The sequence below is a fragment of the Ovis canadensis genome, chromosome 2 (genome assembly GCF_042477335.2).
Source record: "Ovis canadensis isolate MfBH-ARS-UI-01 breed Bighorn chromosome 2, ARS-UI_OviCan_v2, whole genome shotgun sequence".
NCBI lineage: Eukaryota > Metazoa > Chordata > Mammalia > Artiodactyla > Bovidae > Ovis > Ovis canadensis.
Window position 1 is genome coordinate 238569719 of NC_091246.1, and position 19575 is coordinate 238589293.

The window sequence follows — 19575 nt, forward strand, 5'->3', positions numbered from 1 at the left end:
TGATGTTCAGATCAGGCCAGTGTTTGCAATGCGTGTCAGCACAGTCGTGCCAGAAGGAAGTTTGGCAGTATATGTGAAAAATTATGAAAACCTCTATGCTTTGGATTCATTCACTTTCCTCTACCAGTGCAGAGAAGAGTTCTGCACATGAAGTTGCTCATTCCAGGATTTTTGTAATAGTGAAAAAACAGAATGTAAATGTCTGGTAATGCCTGCTCATGAAATTACGGTTCTTTTGCTCATAGTATTAGTAGCTACTGAAGATGATAATTAGAAAAAGCAGTATGAGACAGTATGGAAACTTTTTATTGTGTAATGGGGGATAAAAGAAGAATATGACATTATTATTATAATAACTCTGTTTTTGCAACTGTGTAAAACATTTGTGTGCTTGTGGGAAATGACAAAGAATACATAAAAATTATATTAGTACCAAATGCTACTATGGTGGTCTTAATGCCAAAAAAAGAAAAAAATAAATTCGTGCCCTGAGGCCTATTTGAAATTTAAGATCCCTTCAGGGTCTGGAGCTGGAGAGCAGATGGGATCAAGAGGGCCACCCTAATGCCAACTCCAAGGCCTTCTTGCGCCCAGGGAGTTGTTGGCGTCAGACCTCCTCCTTGGGATCTAAACCTCAGCCAGACATGGCGCCCTGGGCTGGAGCAGACCAGATGCTCAGTCAGTTGTGAAGGCTCCCAGAGTCTCCGGGAGAGCCAGGGAGCTGGGCTTAGAAGCCACGAAGCTGGGAGGAATGCCCACCCACCGCCATGGGGCTGCTCCAGAGATACCCTCACTGTGCCTTGCACCCTGGCCCCAGGCCATTCTCGCACTGCCATGCCAGAAACTCAGCCCTACTGTCCCCAGAGGCCAGATGCCACCCAAGCCAACTGTCCCAAAGATGTGTGTCCCCGTGTGCCTGATTCTTCACATGGCCCTCTGCTGAATCAGTCTCACACGAGCACGTCTGTTTGTTGGCAGGATCAACAGGTCATCTGCCTGCATGCCCCTCGCTCAGGGGAGCCTGGGAATGCTCAGAGTCTGGCTGCCGCCCTGGGAAATTAACACATTGTAGGAAAGCTGTGACAAGTGTTCATCAGCTCCACCTGTAGCAATTGTCCCTTACGGATGGTAGGCCTGCTTGCTGTATTCCGTGGCCTCTATGATGAAGGGGCCTTTCAAAATTCAAAACGGACAGGATAAACTGATACGGCATTTTTTCTTACATATTTCTTTTAAATATTTATTTGTTTGCGCCAGGTCTTAGTTGCAGATGCGGGATCTTCAGTTGCAGCATGTGAGATCTAGTTCTCCAACCAGGGATTGAACCTGGGTCCCCTGCTTTGGGAGCAGAGTCCCAAACACTGGACCCCCAGGGAAGTCACTATACGGCCTTTTTTAGAAAGGAATTTAGCAATATGTGTAATGGTCCTAAAAAATATTAACATTCTTTGCCCAGGAATTCTACTTCTAGAGGTCCATACAAGGACACAAACAAAGATTCATATATCAAAATATCCATCACTGCATTCCTGATCATAGTGGAAAGTAGGAGATGACTAAATGCCGGGCATGGTTAAGGAGGGGCTGCTTAAGTCAGAACAGAGGCAGAGGGTGAATCGGGAGCTGACAAGCCCGGGGCCGTGTTTGAATGTTGCCTGTGCGACTCCGTAGTGCCTCATGGTGTATCATTGGGCTTATGACTTATTCTCTCAGTGGCAAAGTGGATATTGTTTTAGTATCAAATTCATAAGACCATTATGAGAATCAAAAGAGCTGACATGTGAAATATTTAGAACAGTGCCTGGCACATAGCAAATATTGGGAAAATATTAGCTATTATTATTATTATAGTTATTAAAATTGTGTTTATAAAGATTTTACTGACACATTCAAATGGTCATAGGGTTTAGTTGAAAAACAACAGTCAGTCTTATATTATCAATATGATGTCAGTTATGTAAACAGTGCCCATAAAGGGAGGGCATATCTCAAAATGTCCACAGTTTTTTTTTTTAATGTTTGAGTATAGGGGCTTGTGGATAATTTTAATTCTTTTCCTTTGTGAAAAAGTGAAAGTCTCTCAGGCATGTCCCACTCTTTGCAACCCCATGGCCTGTACGGCCCGTGAAATTCTCCAGGCCAGAATACTGGAGTGGGTAGCCTTTCCCTTCTCCAGGGGATCTTCCTGTGTTTAGTTCACCGGTTTTCTGCAGGAACCTATATACCTTCCATGCTAAAAGGAAGTATTCATGCGCACCTGGCACATACGTTTGTGTCTTTTTTAAATTGGTTGATTATTTTAGCTGTGCTGAGTCTTTGTGGCTGCGTGGGCTTTTCTCTAGTTGTGGGCTACTCGCTACTTGCAGCCCGAGGGCTCAGTACTTGTGGCTCGAGGCTTAGTTGCTCCGAGGCATATGGGATCTTCCCGGAGGAGGAAGTCGAATCTGTGTATCCTTAACCACTGGACCACCAGGGAAGTTGTGTTTATATTTCCCAAGAGAAATTTCTCGTGAAGACCCTTAGTGATGTAAGTGTGGGCTGTTTGGGTCGGATCAAAATAGAACACTGACCTGCTGAGCTGACCTGCTGAGCATGAAAGGAGAATTAGAAACTTCTTGGACTGGATGGTGTTTGGTGCGTGTTGTAGGCCCTGACAGGGGCTTTCTCTGTTTCATTCCCAAAAGGCCCCCAAAGCAGTTCCTGTGGTTGTGCCCATTTTGCTGTGATGAAATGAAGTTTAGAGGTTAAATCCCCTGCCCGGTGGCATAGCCAGTGAGCAGCTAGCTGGTCTGGGTGGTTTGGCTCCAGTGTTTGGGGACATACCCCCGAACCTTTACCTAACGAGGAATCTGCGTGTGATCCATCCTCTTCTTTCCTTCAGTACCGCGTGCACATATAGTCTTCCGTGTGACGTCATATGGCGGTCTCTAACCTCGGCGCGCTGGCAGAAATGCACAGTCCTTGTTTCTCTGCTTTTTGCACGCATTCATGTTCTTGTTTTCACATATTTGGCTGATATACAAATACCTGCTCTCTTACCCTTTACGTCTGCCTTGGCATTTTTATTTGGCCTGGATTATCTGAAATGACATGTTGCTTTCATGATAAAATATTATTTTTATGATTTATTATTCCTATAATTTACATTTTAGCTTAGTCAAAAATTAAACATATGGTTTATGTACTTCACTTATTTTAATAAAATAAATTTCACTTCTTTTAGATATACATTTAGTAATAAGTATAAAAATATATGGACTTCCCAGGTGGTGCTAGTGGTTCAGAACCCTCCTGCCAATGCAGACGTAAGAGACCGAGGTTTGGTCCCTGGGTCGGGAAGATCTCCTGGAGGAGGGCATGGCAACCTGCTCCAGTGTTCTTGCCTGGAGAATCCCCTGGATAGAGGAGCCTGGCGGGCTATGGACCATAGGCAGAGAGTTGGACAGGACTGAAGCAACTTAGCATGCACCTACACACATACAAATATATATTTAAAAGAAGTGAAATTTCTTATGGAGAAATTTTCTATTAAAAAATCTTCCCCCAATAATCTTCCTAATTACAAAGAAGGAATTTGTGATTTTTTTTTAACCCCCAAGTAACAACTGAGCTAGAGACAGAAGAAAGAGATCAAGTGAGAATTAAAAGATCTTTCAATATATGAACAGTTAATCATTTGCAAGAGTTTACTCTAGCTAAAAAAAAAAAAATGGAGAGCCTGAATGAATCATTTGTCTCACTCCACTGGCAAAAAGGTAAGAGATTGACAGTGGTCATCTGGTTGGTGGTGATCCTAACCTTTAGTGTTTTAGGGTTTATCCCTCTGCTTGCACTTGACCATGTTCTTTCTCCTCTGGCCCTTACTTTGGGACAGGATGGAGTATGGGGAAGAGGTTAGTTTAGGAGGCAGAGAGAGATAAAATGCAGCCCTCCTGACAATAGACAAGCCCAGGTGTGTCTGACCGGTTCCCCAGGAGCCTGCACGCTGCTGACCACACCCTCTGTGAAACTCTCTTCCTTTGTCAACTGTCCAGTTCTTCCTCCCAGGCCACTCCTTCACCTTCTGTTCCATCGACTGGTCTGTCTCTGCCCCTCAAGTTAAATGTTATCATTCTCTATAGTAACCCTCTTCCCCTGTGACCACCAGGAACCCTGCTTGTTCCCTTGCTTCACCTACCAGCTCTCTGTGCAGTCTCAGTCATTTATTAAGCATCTCCTATGTGTCAGTCATTGGATTAGATGCTTTTCTTTTTTTAGGTATTGTAATTTATGAACAGTGAAATACACAGGCCTGACTGAGCAACTGAACTGAACTGACATATATAGTTCAGTGCATTTTAAAATTTATTTATTTATTTGGCTGCATTGGGCCATAGTTACAGCACTCAGGATCTTCATTGCTTCATGTGGAATCTTTCCTTGCAGCACACAGCCTCTCTAGTTGCAGCTAGAGGGCTCAGTTGCTCTGAGGCATGTGGGATCTTAGTTCCCAACCAGGGGATGAACCCCCATCCCCTGCATTGCAAGGCAGATTCTTAACCACTGGACCACCAGGAAAGTCCTTCCCTTCAGTGCATTTACACAAACATACGTTTACATAACCGACACCAACATACATCCTTTAAAAATCTCGTGTTGCCTTGAGTTGCCATCCTTATTTTATAGGTGAGGAAACAGGCTGGCAGGAGTTAAGTCATTTGATCAAGGTCCCACGGCTGTTTTATTGAGAAACTAGAATTATGATCCAGATTGAACCTTTCTAGGAGATAGTGCTCTGCTTTAGGTGATGGGAACTCACCGTGTTCAAAACTACACTTGGCCCTTCTTCTTTGATTCTGTTAGAGCTATTGATTCCAAACTGGCCTACCTGAAAAGGCAGCTTATGACTCATATAACTGAAAAGTACTGGCATAAGCTTCAGGCACATCTTGATCAGAGTTCGCATGTCTCTTGATTTATGTCTCAACCAGCACCTCTGGACTGTTTCCTCAGCTTTGGGTTCAGTATTAGATACACTTTCTCCTTGTGGGGCAAGAAGGCCTCATTAGCTCCAGCCATACATCCATGTTGCTTCGCAGGTGGCACTAATGGTAAAAGAACCTGCCTGCCAGTGCCAATGCAGGCGACGTAAGAGACTCAGGTTTGATCCCTGGGGTGGAAAGATTACCCTGGAGAAGGAAATGGCAACCCATTCTAGTATTCTTGCCTGGAAAATTCCATGGACAGAGCCTGGTGGGCTGCAGTCCATGGAGTCGGGCTACATTCCATGGGGTAGCAAAGAGTCGGACATGACTGAGCGATTGAGCACACACACACACATTCACATCCCACGAGGGAAAAGGAAGGAGGGGAAATAGGTACTTATGGGTAACTCAGTATCTTACTCTATATTTCCTGAGAATTCTGTGAGTCAAAATAGAAAATTCTGATGTCAGTGCTTTGTCATAGAGTAAATAATGCAAAATGTAGTGACTTTATAATTATTTTGATAGAAGAGGAATGATGGCTGTTTAAAAAGAGGTTCTATTTGTTCATTTACTTCTCTGAACATATGGTTTCACTTTTCAAAGACCATTTTTGGCCCTAAAATCCAGATGACAGTGTATAAATATAGGGAAAACACAGGAAAGAAACCACCTCCCAAAACAGCATATTGCCAAAACTAAAAGGAGTACTTACACGGTAAAATTGTACAGTGGCTTTTTAAAAAGTAAATGTGTTATAATTAGGTCAGCTAGTCAAGCAAAAATAAAATAATTTCATTGTGAATTGTAAAAACAAAAAAAAGAACTAAACAGAGGAATTTTTTTATTGTGCATATCCTTTCCTCCTTAAAAAAATAGGGGGAGGGGAGCGGATTTTTTTTTTTTTTTTTTAGGTGGAACTATCCATCAAAAAGTAGTTTTCTCCCAAACTGAAATGTTCACTCTTCTTCCCTCCAATGCTTCCAGGGAATGGAAGACATCCTTCGCTGCTTCATCAAAGAGGGCAATGCCGAAATGATCCGCCAGATCGAGTTTATCATCAAGCAGCTCAATTCAGGTCCGTTTAATGCAAGAATCTATTATCTATCTTTTGAGTCTTTCACATGTGCTAGGAAGACACACAGGCTTTCTTCAAGGGACTTGTCTTATTTTAGAATTCATCCCAGAGGCCTTAAGGAAGCTGGCGTGATCCAAGTGAACAAACAAAAGTTCAGCCAGGTGGTCAAGGCCACATTGTCCCAAGATCAACAATCTCTTGTCACACTTTTGGCCTAAGTCAACAAAAAAGCATTCAGAAGCAATTGCAGAAACTCTTCTCTAACTGGAAGTTCTCTTTATGTGTACCTCCCCCTCCTAATTATTGTATTTCCCTTGGCTCAGTAGGGTAGCTGTTCTCAGGTCAATGAACCATAATAAAATGGGGCCCAAGGGTCGGATAGTGAAAAAAAGAGGCCAGTCTTTCCAGAACCACTGTGGAAAGTGAACACATCCTCCCACGTGCATCCCTCCAGAAGAATCCATGTTGCCAGTCCACAACTCTGGACGATGTTTCTTCCTTTCTTTCATTACTGCGACCACCCAACCAAATCCCGTAAGCAAGAAAGGAAGCCTTGGATGGGACTAGGTGGTGGGGAATCTCTTAGCTCTTCCTGTGGCTTCCTGGTGCCTTGATCCTGACTAGTACACATTGCCAGAGGCACCTGGTGCTGCTGACATCCTGGGCCAAGTTTGTCACTTACATCTTTTCTACACGCCCTCATCCCATCACTGAACATCCAAGTGTATAGATCCTGTTTCTTACTTGCGTGGAGGTAAGAAATCAATCACCTGTTCCCTGCTCCAGCTGCAGGGCCAAGTTTGACCAAGGCCAAGCAAAAGGGAGATGCCTAAAGTCCTTCCCCAGAGGACGCCACAGGTGGCTCTCCTGGGTTCACAGCCAAGGCTGAACCAGGCAGTCACCTGGAGAGATCTGAAAACCCCTAAGGCAGCAGCACCCCATGGCAATTAAATCAGAACCTCTGGGGGAGCCCCAGGAGAGAAATAGTGTTTAAAACTCCTAGGCGGTTCCCATATGCAGCCAAGGTGGTGCCTCCCTCCCTTGGACGGACACAGAAGTGAGAAGGCACAGGAGGAGGTTAGAGGGCTCCCCAGCAACAGGAGGTGGCTGGGAGAGCAGCTGGTGAGGTTAAACCTCTGCTGTCTTCAGATGGGGGGACCCATTTCCATTCAAACCTCCTACCCTTTGTATTTTATGGCAAGCTAGAGTCATCCCAAGTTCAGGTGAGCAACGAACAGAACTATATTTTCTGTAGTTGCTGTATTTCTGATTTCCATTCTGCTAGGCAGGCATGTTGAAAAAATAATAATAAAATGATTTTTTATAAATAAAATAATACATAAATTATATAAATATAAATAATAAAAATAAATAATAAATAAAAAAGGGAGCCGAGGTTGCTCCCTAACATTCTGTGGGTCGGCTACAATTTGGGAAGGTGGGGGAATGCTGGAGAAGCTGTGGCCTGTCTGCTCTGTGGTCACTGACTGAGACCTCCCTCCCAGGCCAGCACAGTGTCTTGTCTCCCTGGCCAAGAAGCACCTCTTTTTCTAACACAAAACTAGCCCTTGGACCAGCATGCTAATGAATGTGAGGAGGAGGGGTCAGTCTACTGTTTTGTAAGGGATGTGCTTTGGCAGGAAGTTATCGTGGATGGAGCTAAAGCCTTACAACCTTGTGTATTCCGGACAAACTTGGGATCTACCTGCTCAGCTCTGGAAATTCCAGTTTAAATAGAGGGCCTACAGTAGTTCTTTTTCATCTCAAGCACAGAAGCTGTTCTGTATCCATCAGACAGTGGAAGGACCCCAGAGAGGATTACCCAGGAGTCTGCTGCTTTATACCCAAATTAGAAAAATCATTGAACATTTGGGTGGAGGATCAGAAACACGCACACAAATACCTTAGGATATGTGTCATAGGCATCAAGTCAGAATGAATCTATAAGCATTGTGCTGAAACCTAGAGGACGGAGAGCTAGAGAGTTTTCATCCGGTCCAGGCTTCATCCTCAAGGGGAAATTAATAGCAGGGCTTCCCTGGTGGCTCAGCGTAAAGAATCCACCTGCAATACAGGTGACGCAAGTTCGATCCCTGGTTTGGGAAGATCCCCTGGAGAAGAAAATGGCAACCCCCTCCAGTATTCTTGCCTGGAGAATCCCATGAACAGAGGAGCCTAGTGGGCTGCAGCCCAGGGAGTTGCAAAGAGTCGGACACAACTTAGTCAATAAACAACAACAGTGAACCACGGGAGCCTTCAGGAGTCAGCCTGCCATGACCACTAGCCTACCTTCTATGGAAAATGGTGGGATTTACAAATAGATGTAGTTTGAATCTCAACTCTCACTTACTGGGAATGTGACCATAATGTGTCTTTTATGCTCCATGCCTCTGTTTGCTCTATGCTATAAAACAGGGATAAAAGTCAACAAACTCTACTGAAGATTAAGTCAAATTGCATGTGTGACACCATCTAGAATAATACTTAGCAATAAGATTGATACTAGTCTACTTTCTTTCCCCTAAATTACTCTCAAATTATATGTTGGCTTTAATTTTTCTCATGCCACGACTAACGTGTTTTGTCAAAAATAGAGAGAGAAATTTACAATTGCTTAGCATGATATCAAACTATGCTGAAATGGTACCAGGAACAGTTCTTGCCTTGAGAAGCCCATGAACAGTAGGAAAAGGCAAAATGATAGGATACTGAAAGAGGAACTCCCCAGGTCGGGAGATGCCCAATATGCTACTGGAGATCAGTGGAGAAATAACTCCAGAAAGAATGAAGGGATGGAGCCAAAGCAAAAACAATACCCAGCTGTGGATGTGACTGGTGATAGAAGCAAGGTCTGATGCTGTAAAGAGCAATATTGCATAGAAACCTGGAATGTCAGGTCCATGAATCAAGGCAAATTGGAAGTGGTCAAACAGGAGATGGCAAAAGTGAACGTCGACATTCTAGGAATCAGCAAACTAAAATGGACTGGAATGGGTGAATTTAACTCAGATGACCATTATATCTATGACTGCGGGCAGGAATCCCCTAGAAGAAATGGAGTAGCCATCATGGTCAACAAAAGAGTCCGAAATGCAGTACTTGGATGGAATCTCAAAAATGACAGGATGATCTCTGTTCGTTTCCAAGGCAAACCATTCAATATCATGGTAATCCAAGTCTATGCCCCAACCAGTAACACTGAAGAAGCTGAAGTTGAATGGTTCTATGAAGACCTACAAGACATTTTAAAACTAATACCCGCAAAAGTAGGAAGTCAAGAAACACCTGGAGTAACAGGCAAGTTTGGCCTTGGAATATGGAATGAAGCAGGGCAAAGGCTAATAGAGTTTTGCCAAGAGAACGCACTGGTCATAGCAAACACCCTCTTCCAACAACACAAAAGAAGACTCTACACATGGACATCACTAGATGGTCAACACCAAAATCAGACTGATTATATTCTTTGCAGCCAAACATGGAGAAGCTCTATATAGTCAACAAAAACAAGATCAGGAGCTGACTGTGGCTCAGATCATGAACTTCTTATTGCCAAATTCAGACTTAAACTGAAGAAAGTAGGGAAAACCACTAGACCATTCAGGTATGGCCATAATGAAATCCCTTATGGTTATACAGTGATAGTGAGAAATAGATTTAACTAGATCTGATAGATAGAGTGCCTGATGAATTATAGACTGACGTGCCTGACATTGTACAGGAGACAGGGATCAAGACCATCCCCATGGAAAAGAAATGCAAAAAAGCAAAATGGCTGTCTGGGGAGGCCTTACAAATAGCTGTGAAAAGAAGAGAGGCGAAAAGCAAAGGAGAAAAGGAAAGATATAAGCATCTGAATGCAGAGTTCCAAAGAAGCAAGAAGAGATAAGAAAGCCTTCCTCAGCGATCAATGCAAAGAAATAGAGGAAAACAACAGAATGGGAAAGACTAGAGATCTTGACATACCAAGGGAACATTTCATGCAAAGATGAGCATGATAAAGGACAGAAATGGTATGGACCTAACAGAAGCAGAAGATATTAAGAAGAGGTGGCAAGAATACACAGAAGAACTGTACAAAAAAGATCTTCAGGACCCAGGTAATCACAAAGGTATGATCACTCACCTAGAGCCAGACATCCGGGAATGTGAAGTCAAGTGGGCCTTGGAAAGCATCACTATGAACAAAGCTAGGGGAGGTGATGGAATTCCAGTTGAGCTATTTCAAATCCTGAAAGATGATGCTGTGAAAGTGCCACACTCAATATGCCAGCAAATTTGGAAAATTCAGCAGCGGCCACAGGACTGGAAAAGGTCAGTTTTCATTCCAATCCCAAAGAAAGGCAATGCCAAAGAATGCTCAAACTACCACACACTTGCACTCATCTCACATGCTAGTAAAGTAATGCTCAAAATTCTCCAAGCCAGGCTTCAGCAATATGTGAACCGTGAACTTCAAGATGTTCAAGCTGGTTTTAGAAAAGGCAGAGGAACCAGAGATCAAATTGCCAGCATCCGCTGGATCATGGAAAAAGCAAGAGAGTTCCAGAAAAACATATATTTCTGCTTTATTGACTATGCCAAAGCCTTTGACTGTGTGGATCACAATAAACTGTGGAAAATTCTGAAAGAGATGGGAATACCAGACCACCTGACCTGCCTCTTGAGAAGCCTATATGCAGGTCAGGAAGCAATAGTTAGAACTGGACATGAAACAACAGACTGGTTCCAGATAGGAAAAGGAGTACATCAAGGCTGTATATTGTCACCCTGCTTATTTAACTTATATGCAGAGTACATCTTGAGAAACGCTGGAATGGAAGAAGCACAAGCTGGAATCAAGATTGCTGGGAGAAATATCAATAACCTCAGATATGCAGATGATACCACCCTTATGGCAGAAAATGAAGAACTAAAAAGCCTCTTGATGAAAGTGAAAGAGGAGAGTGAAAAAGTTGTCTTAAAGCTCAACATTCAGAAAACAAAGATCACGGCATCTGGTCCCATCACCTCATGGGAAATAGATGGGGAAACAGTGGAAACAGTGTGAGACTTTATTTTGGGGGGCTCCAAAATCACTGCAGATGGTGATTGCAGCCATGAAATTAAAAGACATTTACTCCTTGGAAGGAAAGTTATGACCAACCTAGATAGCAAATTCAAAAGCAGAGACATTACTTTGCCAACAAAGGTCTGTCTAGTCAAGGCTATGGTTTTTCCAGTGGTCGTGTATGGATGTGAAAGTTGGACTGTCAAGAAAGCTGAGTGCCAAAGAACTGATGCTTTTGAACTGTGGTGTTGGAGAAGACTCTTGAGAGTCCCTTGGACTGCAAGGAGATCCAACCAGTCCATTCTGAAGGAGATCAATCCTGGGTGTTCTTTGGAAGGAATGATGCTCAAGCTGAAACTCCAGTACTTTGGCCACCTCATGCGAAGAGTTGACTCATTGGAAAAGACTTTGATGCTGGGAGGGATTGGGGGCAGGAGGAGAAGGGGACGACAGAGGATAAAATGGCTGGATGGTATCACCCACTCAATGGACATGAGTTTGAGTGAACTCCGGGAGTTAGTGATGGACAGGGAGGCCTGGCGTGCTGCGATTCATGGGGTCGCAAAGAGTCGGACACAACTGAGCGACTGAGCTGAACTGAACTCTCAAGAGGGGCTTCCCAGGTGGCTCAGTGGTAGAGAATCCACCTGCGATACAGGAGATTGGGGTTTGATCCCAGGATCGGGAAGATCCCCTGGAGTAGGAAATGCCTACCCACTCCAGTATTCTTGCCTGGGAAATCCCATGGACAGAGGAGTCTGGTGGGCTACAGTTCATGGGATCACAAAAGTGTCAGACATGACTGAGAGACTAAAACAACAATAACTCTCAGAAGGGTATTTTCTCATCCCTGGAGAAGGAGATGGCAACCCACTCCAGTGTTCTTGCCTGGAGAATCCCAGGGACGGCGGAGCCTGGTGGGCTGCCATCCGTGGGGTCGCACAGAGTCGGACACGACTGAAGTGACTCAGCGGCAGCAGCAGTAGTTGAAGGATTTTGTTGGCCCAGGCTCCCAACTGTGGTTATAGTTATTCACTGACTTTTTTTCCTTTGTAGAAGAGCTACTGGATGGTGTTCTTGAATCTGATGATGATGAAGATGAAGATGATGAGGTAAGTTGGAGGCTCTTCACACCACATAGAAAGCTTGGGCCAGCTCTTTTCTTTGCCTTGAAAAGTTAGCCTTGAAATGGAGATTTCAGTCCCTGCTGTGTTACTTCTCATGACTCTGTGGATCCGCTGGAGCTCAGCGGGGTGGTCTCCCTTGGGGTGTCTGGTAGCTGTTCTCCATGTCCAAGCTGGCATCGTGTCCTCCACATTCCCTCTCCATGTGGCCTCTAATCCCTCAGTTGTCCAGCCTGGACTTCCATATTCGTTGGAGACTGGGCTCCAAGGGGAAGAAAGTGGAAGCTTCCAGCCCTCATGTGGGCTCAGCAGTCTCAGAACATCACTGCTGCTCCGGGCGCAGGACGACCAGCTCACACGGGGGCAGAAGTTAGACCCCACCACACGACGGGCAGGGTGGGAGGACGCGAGGGTGGCGTGTTTGGAGACTAGCCTTGGTGGGTTCGCTGCATTCGACATGGAGATGCCACGCTCTACGGCACTGGGGTTGGTGGGAGGTTGAAAGATGACAGGTCTTGAGCCAGGGTTTTCGCTCTGAAGGGGCAAGAGTCTGCCCTGTCTCCCTCAAGGGTGGGAACCTTGGCCCTGGAGGCTCCCGGGGAGAACTGGTTCAGAGCCGGCAGACAAACCACTTGGCCCAGTCATTTGCATTCCTTAGCTGTGGGTTTCCTCGGCGGTGAGGTCTGCCCACCTGTGTGTTTTAGAGCATGAAGGTTCAGGGGTCTGAGCGTGCCTTGTGAAGTGGTGTGAGTGAGAATGGTGACGCATGAGCTGTAGATGGATTTTCACATGACGAGCTTTTTCATTATTTTTCCTTCAGAACTAAAAAGCCAGATGTGGTAATAAGTTCTCTGTGGAAATAAGTGATCTGCATTTCTTCTATTTTGTGGGGCACATTTATTCCTGAAGTGAATGCTGGAAGATGTATTACTATTTGGAGTTGTGGGCTGTCCGTTTAAAAGGTGTGTAAAGGCCAGGTTTTTGTTCATTGATGGCATTGATTGGGGGAGAGAGTTCATTTAAGAGCCCTCAGCCTAAGAGGGCGGCTCCACCCAAGATGGGGACTGGCTTGTGAGAGTGTCCCACCGCAGCCAGCCTCCTGCCTGCCATTTTCCTAACGGGCTGTAGGTGGCGCCAGCGGGTGCTCCTGCTCCCTGCAGTTCCGGCGGCCGGGCCAGCACCTTCTCCAGGCCCCTTCCTTTCAAAGGTGCATCCAGACAAGGCAGGAGGCCAGCCTCAGGTCACACGGAGTTGATCACAGTAAGATCTGGTTTAGAACAGGCATCAGCAGACCTTTTCTAGAAAGAGGAAACTTGTGAATACTTTAGCTTTGCAGGCCACACAGTCAGTTTCATTCACCCAGATGGACCATTGTAACACAAAGTAGCCATGGGCAGTAAAAAAATCATGAACACGGTTGTGTTCCCATGAATCTTTTTCCAATGTGTCCTAAAGTTTGAATTTCATATGATTTTTGCGTCATTGATATTTTTTTCAAATATTTTTAAATGTGAAAACCATTCTTAGTTTACTGGCCTTACAACAACAGACACCTTAGCCCACAGGCCACTGTTTGCCAACACCAGAGAGAACTCAGCTCCCGGACTCACTGGGGCTTCTCAGCATTGTGACAAGCAAGACACCACCTGTGTGCCAGGCCCTTTAGCACCATTTTATATTTTGAGTTAACATCTTAATTATTTCATTCCAGTAACTTTTTGTCCACATAAAGCTTCCTTAAAGATCTGTTTTCTTCCCCCCTGTTATCTCTTTGGGGCCATTTTGTTTTATTACCATTAACTCTTTTGTTTTTGTACTGCATGGGAAATTTCATTTGGTTCGACTATTCTGTTAATGGTGGAATTTCAACTTTTGGAATTTCCCCATGGAAGTTAGAGTAGATGATAGCTAAGTTATAGTTTTAGTAGACTATAACTATAATTAAAAAGTGATAGTAGACTACAACTATAGAACTACAGTTGTAATCTACTGTAAATTAAAGAATAAAGAGATCTTTTAGCTTTCTGGACTTTTTGCCATTCTGTGCAGATTTTTATTTTAGGAAGATAGTGTATGGGGACTTCCCTCATGGTCCAGTGGCCAAAACTCCACACTCCCAATGCAGGGGCCCCAGGTTTGATCCCTGGGCAGAGAACTAGATCCCACATGCCACAACTAAGACCCGGTGCAGCCACATAAATAAACTTTTTTTTTTTTTTAATAGAAAAAAAAGAAGATAGTGTGTGAAAATATTTGTTGTGATAACTAGAATTTTCAGAAGATCCTTGAAAGGGTTTAGTTGGAAAATTATAAAGAAAGGACCTGTCTCCATTTGGGGCCAAAACTTGACTCTTTGTGATGAGCTCAAGTCAGCATATTCTGGGCTTTTCCTCCCCCTTGGTCCTGACTCTCGCCATGGAGGATTAGCCAGGACAACCTGACAAGGAATGAGCATGTCTGTATTTTACTCAGCTTCCCCCACGGCCAGATGTTATTTTTTAACTGGAGTGTGTGGTTGGGAGAAAGTGAAGGGTGCTTAGACTAAAGAAAAATCTCCAAAAAGCATTTGTGCAAGTCACACTGTTGTTGGAATGTGGCTGTCACGTCCCAAGGTGATGACTTTGAAGGAGATGGCAAAATTATTTAAACCCCAAACACAGATAACGAAGACTGTTTTCAGTTAGCTGCCAGAGCCTCTAAAGGTGAAATGGCTCTAGGAGGGGCTGAAGGCCGGGGTGAATCATGGCTGCCTTGCCTGACACTGAGCTGAAATCTGTGCCCTTGTGACTTTGGCCACTAGTCTGCCCCGCTGGAGACTCTCAAGGATCCTCACGTGCATAATCTGTTTTTTTTCTAATTTCTAAAAATATAATTACTTGCCCTGGTATATTAGCACTTATTTAGTTATGTCTGAATATATATACATTTACATACCAACATAAAAAGTTTTTCAACTTGAGTAAAGTACAGACTGTCTAGGCTGTAACGTCAAGTGGAAAACGGAAATTGCAACGTAACGTATGAGTCTGAGTCAACTTCAGGAAAGCAAACTTATAAACACACATCCTGATGAATTATATATCTGTGTATATACACATAGCAGAAAGGTGTGGAAGTTACACCCTCTTTGTTGACACTAGAAGTTTCCCGGGTGAGGGCCAGGGATGAGGAAGTGGATGAGAGAAGAAGAGAGGCCCAGATGAGCAGGCTCACTACGTGAGGTGAGGAGTGAAAAAGGCACCTGGAGTTAATGGACAGAGGTCAGTTGCTGAGCATTTGTGAAGACTTAATGGGGCAAAAGCCAAACTGAATAGTTGTGGAGCAAGTGGGACGTGAGAGAATGGAGCTAATAAGTAATAATACAGCTCTTTCCACTGAGTTGGCTGTGAGCAGGGGAAGAGAGTTGGATGGTGGTTGAACAGGGCATTTTTGTTGTGTTTTCATTTGGGAGATAACCAAGCATGTTAAAATGCCATTGGGAAGGATTCATTTGAGAGGAAAAGGTTGAACAAGAGAGCGAGAGGAGAGAGGATGGCATAGAAGGACAGGGGTTTCCATTATTTTCAAAATTGTCTACACTCTTCTTGGCCCATTTAAATCTCCAGAGGAGAAAAACTTATCACTAGATAAGCTTGAGTAGTGCAGACAAAGACTGGACAGATGACAACTACTGTTTAAGGATTCCGATGTATTTCACCTGCTGCTTAAAGAAATGTGTTATTATCTAATATAATTTATTTTATGTTAAACACATATGATATGTTCCCAAAGGGTGAATCTTTGTTGTTGTTTAGGTGCTAAGTCATGTTGGACTCTTTTTTGACTCCGTGGACCATAGCCCGCCAGGCTCCTCTGTCCATGGGATTTCCCAGGCAAGAATACTGGAGTGGGTTTCCTTCTCCAGGGGATCTTCCTGACGCAGGGATTGAACCCGGGTCTCTTGCATTGGCAGGCAGGTTCTTTACCACTGAGCCACCAGGGCAGCCCCATATGAATCATTAGGAGCCCTGATTCCAGTATTCTCGCTACAAAAGGCTCAGGTTTTCTTACAGTTTGAGGTGAGTTCCTTGTGTCTAGCTCTTCCTTGGCTTTGTAAGTGGAGATGAAAGGCCTTTCTGTGCTAATCCAGAAGATTGATTTTAAGGTAAATATTGTTCCCTGTTAACAAAATAGATTAAAAGGCCAGGTTAGATCACCCATGAACATTTACTTGCTGGTTGCCATGAAAGTGACGATCATGTGCTCGGCAGTTTCTTTCTCAACAGGCGTCTCAAATCTTAAAGCTATTAACTTGTTTATCCCACCAATATTAACATTTTTAATTATTTATTTTAATCAGAGGATAATTACCTGCAATATTGTGATGGTTTTTGCCATACATCAACATGAGTCAGCTGCAGGTGTACATGTGTTCCCCCCATCTTGACCTCCCCCCACCCCACCCCATCCCTCCCGGTTGTCCCAGAGCACTGGCTTTGGGTGCCCTGTTTCATGCATCGAACTTGCACTGGTCATTTATTTTACATATGGTAATGTATGTGTTTCAATGCTGTTCTCTCAAATCATCCCACCCCTGCCTTCTCCCGCTGAGTTCAAAAGTCTGTTTTCTACATCTGCGTCTCCCTTGCTGCCCTGCATGTAGGATGGTCGGTACTGTCTTTCTAAATTCCATATATATGTGTTTATATATTTGCATTAATATACAGTGTTTGTCTTTCTCCTTAAGAATTACTTCACCCTGTATAACAGGCTCTAGGTTCATTTGCCTCACTAGAACTGACTCCAGTGGGTTCCTTTTCATAGCTGAGTAATACTCCACTGTGGCTATGAAAAGATGCTCAACATCACTCATTATCAGAGAAATGCAGATCGAAACCACAATGAGGTATCTCCTCACACTGGTCAGAATGGCCATCATCAAAAGTCTACAAACAATAAATGCTGGAGAGGGTGGGAGAAAAGGGAACCCTCTTACACTGTTGGTGGAAATGCACACTGGTACAGCCACTCTTGAGAACAGTATGGTGATTCCTTAAAAAACTGGGAATAGAACTACCTTATGAGCCAGCAATCCCACTGCTGGGCATTTACCCCAAGGAAACCAGAATTGAAAGAGACACATATACCACAAATATTAATATTTCAGGGCCTTAAAATTAACATTATTCTAGGAAATAATGGGGAAAAGATCCAAAAGAAATTTAAAAGGGGATCTATGGTTTTAAATGCCTCCAAGAGTTTGAAATCTAGATGGTTGCTATTCAGGTGCTCAGTCGTGTCTGACTCTTTGTGACCCCATGGACTACAGCACACCAGGCTTCCCTATCCTTCACTATCTCCCAGAGTTTGCTCAAACTCATGTCCATTGAGTCGATGATGCCATCCAACCATCTCATCCCCTGTCACCCCTTTCTCCTCCTGCCCTCAATCTTTCCCAGCACCAGGGTCTTTTCCAGTAAGTTGGCTCTTCACAGCAGGTAGACAAAGTATTGGAGCTTCAGCTTCATCATCTAGTCCTTCCAATAAATATTCAGGACTGATTTCCTGGTTGGATCTACCTGCTGTCCAAGGAACTCTGAAGAGTCTTCTCCAGCACCACAGTTCAAAAGCATCCGTTCTTCAGCACTTGCCCTTCTTTATAGTCCAACTCTCACATCCATACATGACTACTGGAAAAACCATAGCTTTGACTATACAGACCTTTGTGGGCAAAGTAATGTCTCTGCCTTTTAATATGCTGTCTAAGTCCCTGGGGGCTCAAACAGTAAAGAATCTGCCTGCAATACAGGAGTTGCAGGTTTGACCCCTGGGTAGGAAGATTCCCCTCGAGTAAGGAGAATGGCTACCCATTCCAGTATTCTTGCCTGGAGAATTCCATGGACAGAGGAGCCAGGCAGGCCACAGTCCACAGGGTCCCCAAAAGTGGAACACAACAGAGTGACGGCCATACATACTGCCCTGAACATGCCCAGTCAAGTCTGATCTCAGAAGCTGAGCAGTCACGAGTGCCTGGTTAGTACTTGGATGGGAGATTAACATTTTCACTTTCACTAGGTTTGTCATAGCTTTTCTTCCAAGGAGCAAATGTTTTTTAATTTTGTGGCTCCAGTCACTATCCACAGTGATTTTGGAGCCCAAGAAAATAAAATCTCTTACTGTTTCTACTTTTCCCTCATCTGTTTGCCATGAAGTGATGGGACCGGATGCCATGATCTTAGTTTTTTGAATGTGGAGTTTTAAGCCAGCTTTTTCACTCTGCTCTTTCACCCTCATCTAGAGGCTCTTGAGTTCCTCTTCACTTTCTGTTTTTAGAGTGGTATCATCTAAATGGTATCATCAACATGTCTGAGGTTGTTAATATTTCTCCCAGCAATCTTGATTCCAGCTTATGAGTCATCCAGCCAGGCATTTTGCATGACGTACTCTGCATAGAAGTTAAATAAGCAGGATGACAATATACAGCCTTAACATACTCCTTTCCCAATTTTGAACCAGTTCATTGTTCCATATCCAGTACTGACTATTGCTTCTTGACCTGCATACAGGTTTCTCAGGAGGCAGGTCAAATGGGTCTGGTATTCCCATCTCTTTAAGAATCTTCCACAGTTTGTTGTGATCCACACAGTCAAAGGCTTTAGCATAGTGAATGAAGCAGATGTAGATGTTTTTCTGGAACTCTCTTGCTTTTTCGATGATCCAACGGATGTTGACAATTTGATCTCTGGTTCCTCTGCCTTCTCTAAATCCAGCTTGAACATCTGGAAGTTCTTGGTTCACGTATTGTTGAAGCCTGGCTTGAAGGATTTTGAGCATGAGCTTGCTAACATGTGAGATGAGCACAATTGTGTGGTAGTTTGAACATTCTTTAGCATTGCCTTTCTTTGTGATTGGGATGAACACCTTTTCCAGTCCTGTGGCCACTGCTGAGTTTCCCAGATTTGCTGGTATATTGAGTGCAGCACTTTCACAGCATCATCTTTTAGGATTTGAAATAGCTCAGCTGGAATTTCGTCACCTCTACTAGCTTTGTAGCAATGCTTCCTAAGGCCCACTTGACATCACACTCCAGGATGTCTGGCTCTAGGTCAGTGACCACATCATGGTTATCCAAATCATTAAGACCTTTGTTGTATAGTTCTTCTGTGTATTCTAAAATCTAGATAGGTGAGATAATAACGACCCTGGTAATAGCTTGTGTATCCTCACCAGTGGCCCAGGTACCTGTCTTGGCACTATTCACTCATTTACACCTCACAACAACCCCATGGTAAGTACTATTACTGTTCTATTTCACATTTGAGGAAACAGAGAAAATATGTCACTTGCCCAGTTCACACAGCTAATGAGTTAAGTGATAGAACC

General features: G+C 43.9%; 1 protein-coding gene across 1 annotated transcript in view; it reads left to right on the forward strand.

Annotated features, from left to right (window-relative positions):
* ARMC9 (armadillo repeat containing 9) overlaps positions 1 to 19575 on the forward strand; it is a 183007-nt gene that overhangs the window by 82201 nt on the left and 81231 nt on the right. The window contains exons 18-19 of the mRNA XM_069578574.1: positions 5952 to 6042; positions 12146 to 12201. Coding sequence (XP_069434675.1) covers positions 5952 to 6042; positions 12146 to 12201 — 147 coding nt within the window. The remainder of the gene's footprint in view (positions 1 to 5951; positions 6043 to 12145; positions 12202 to 19575) is intronic.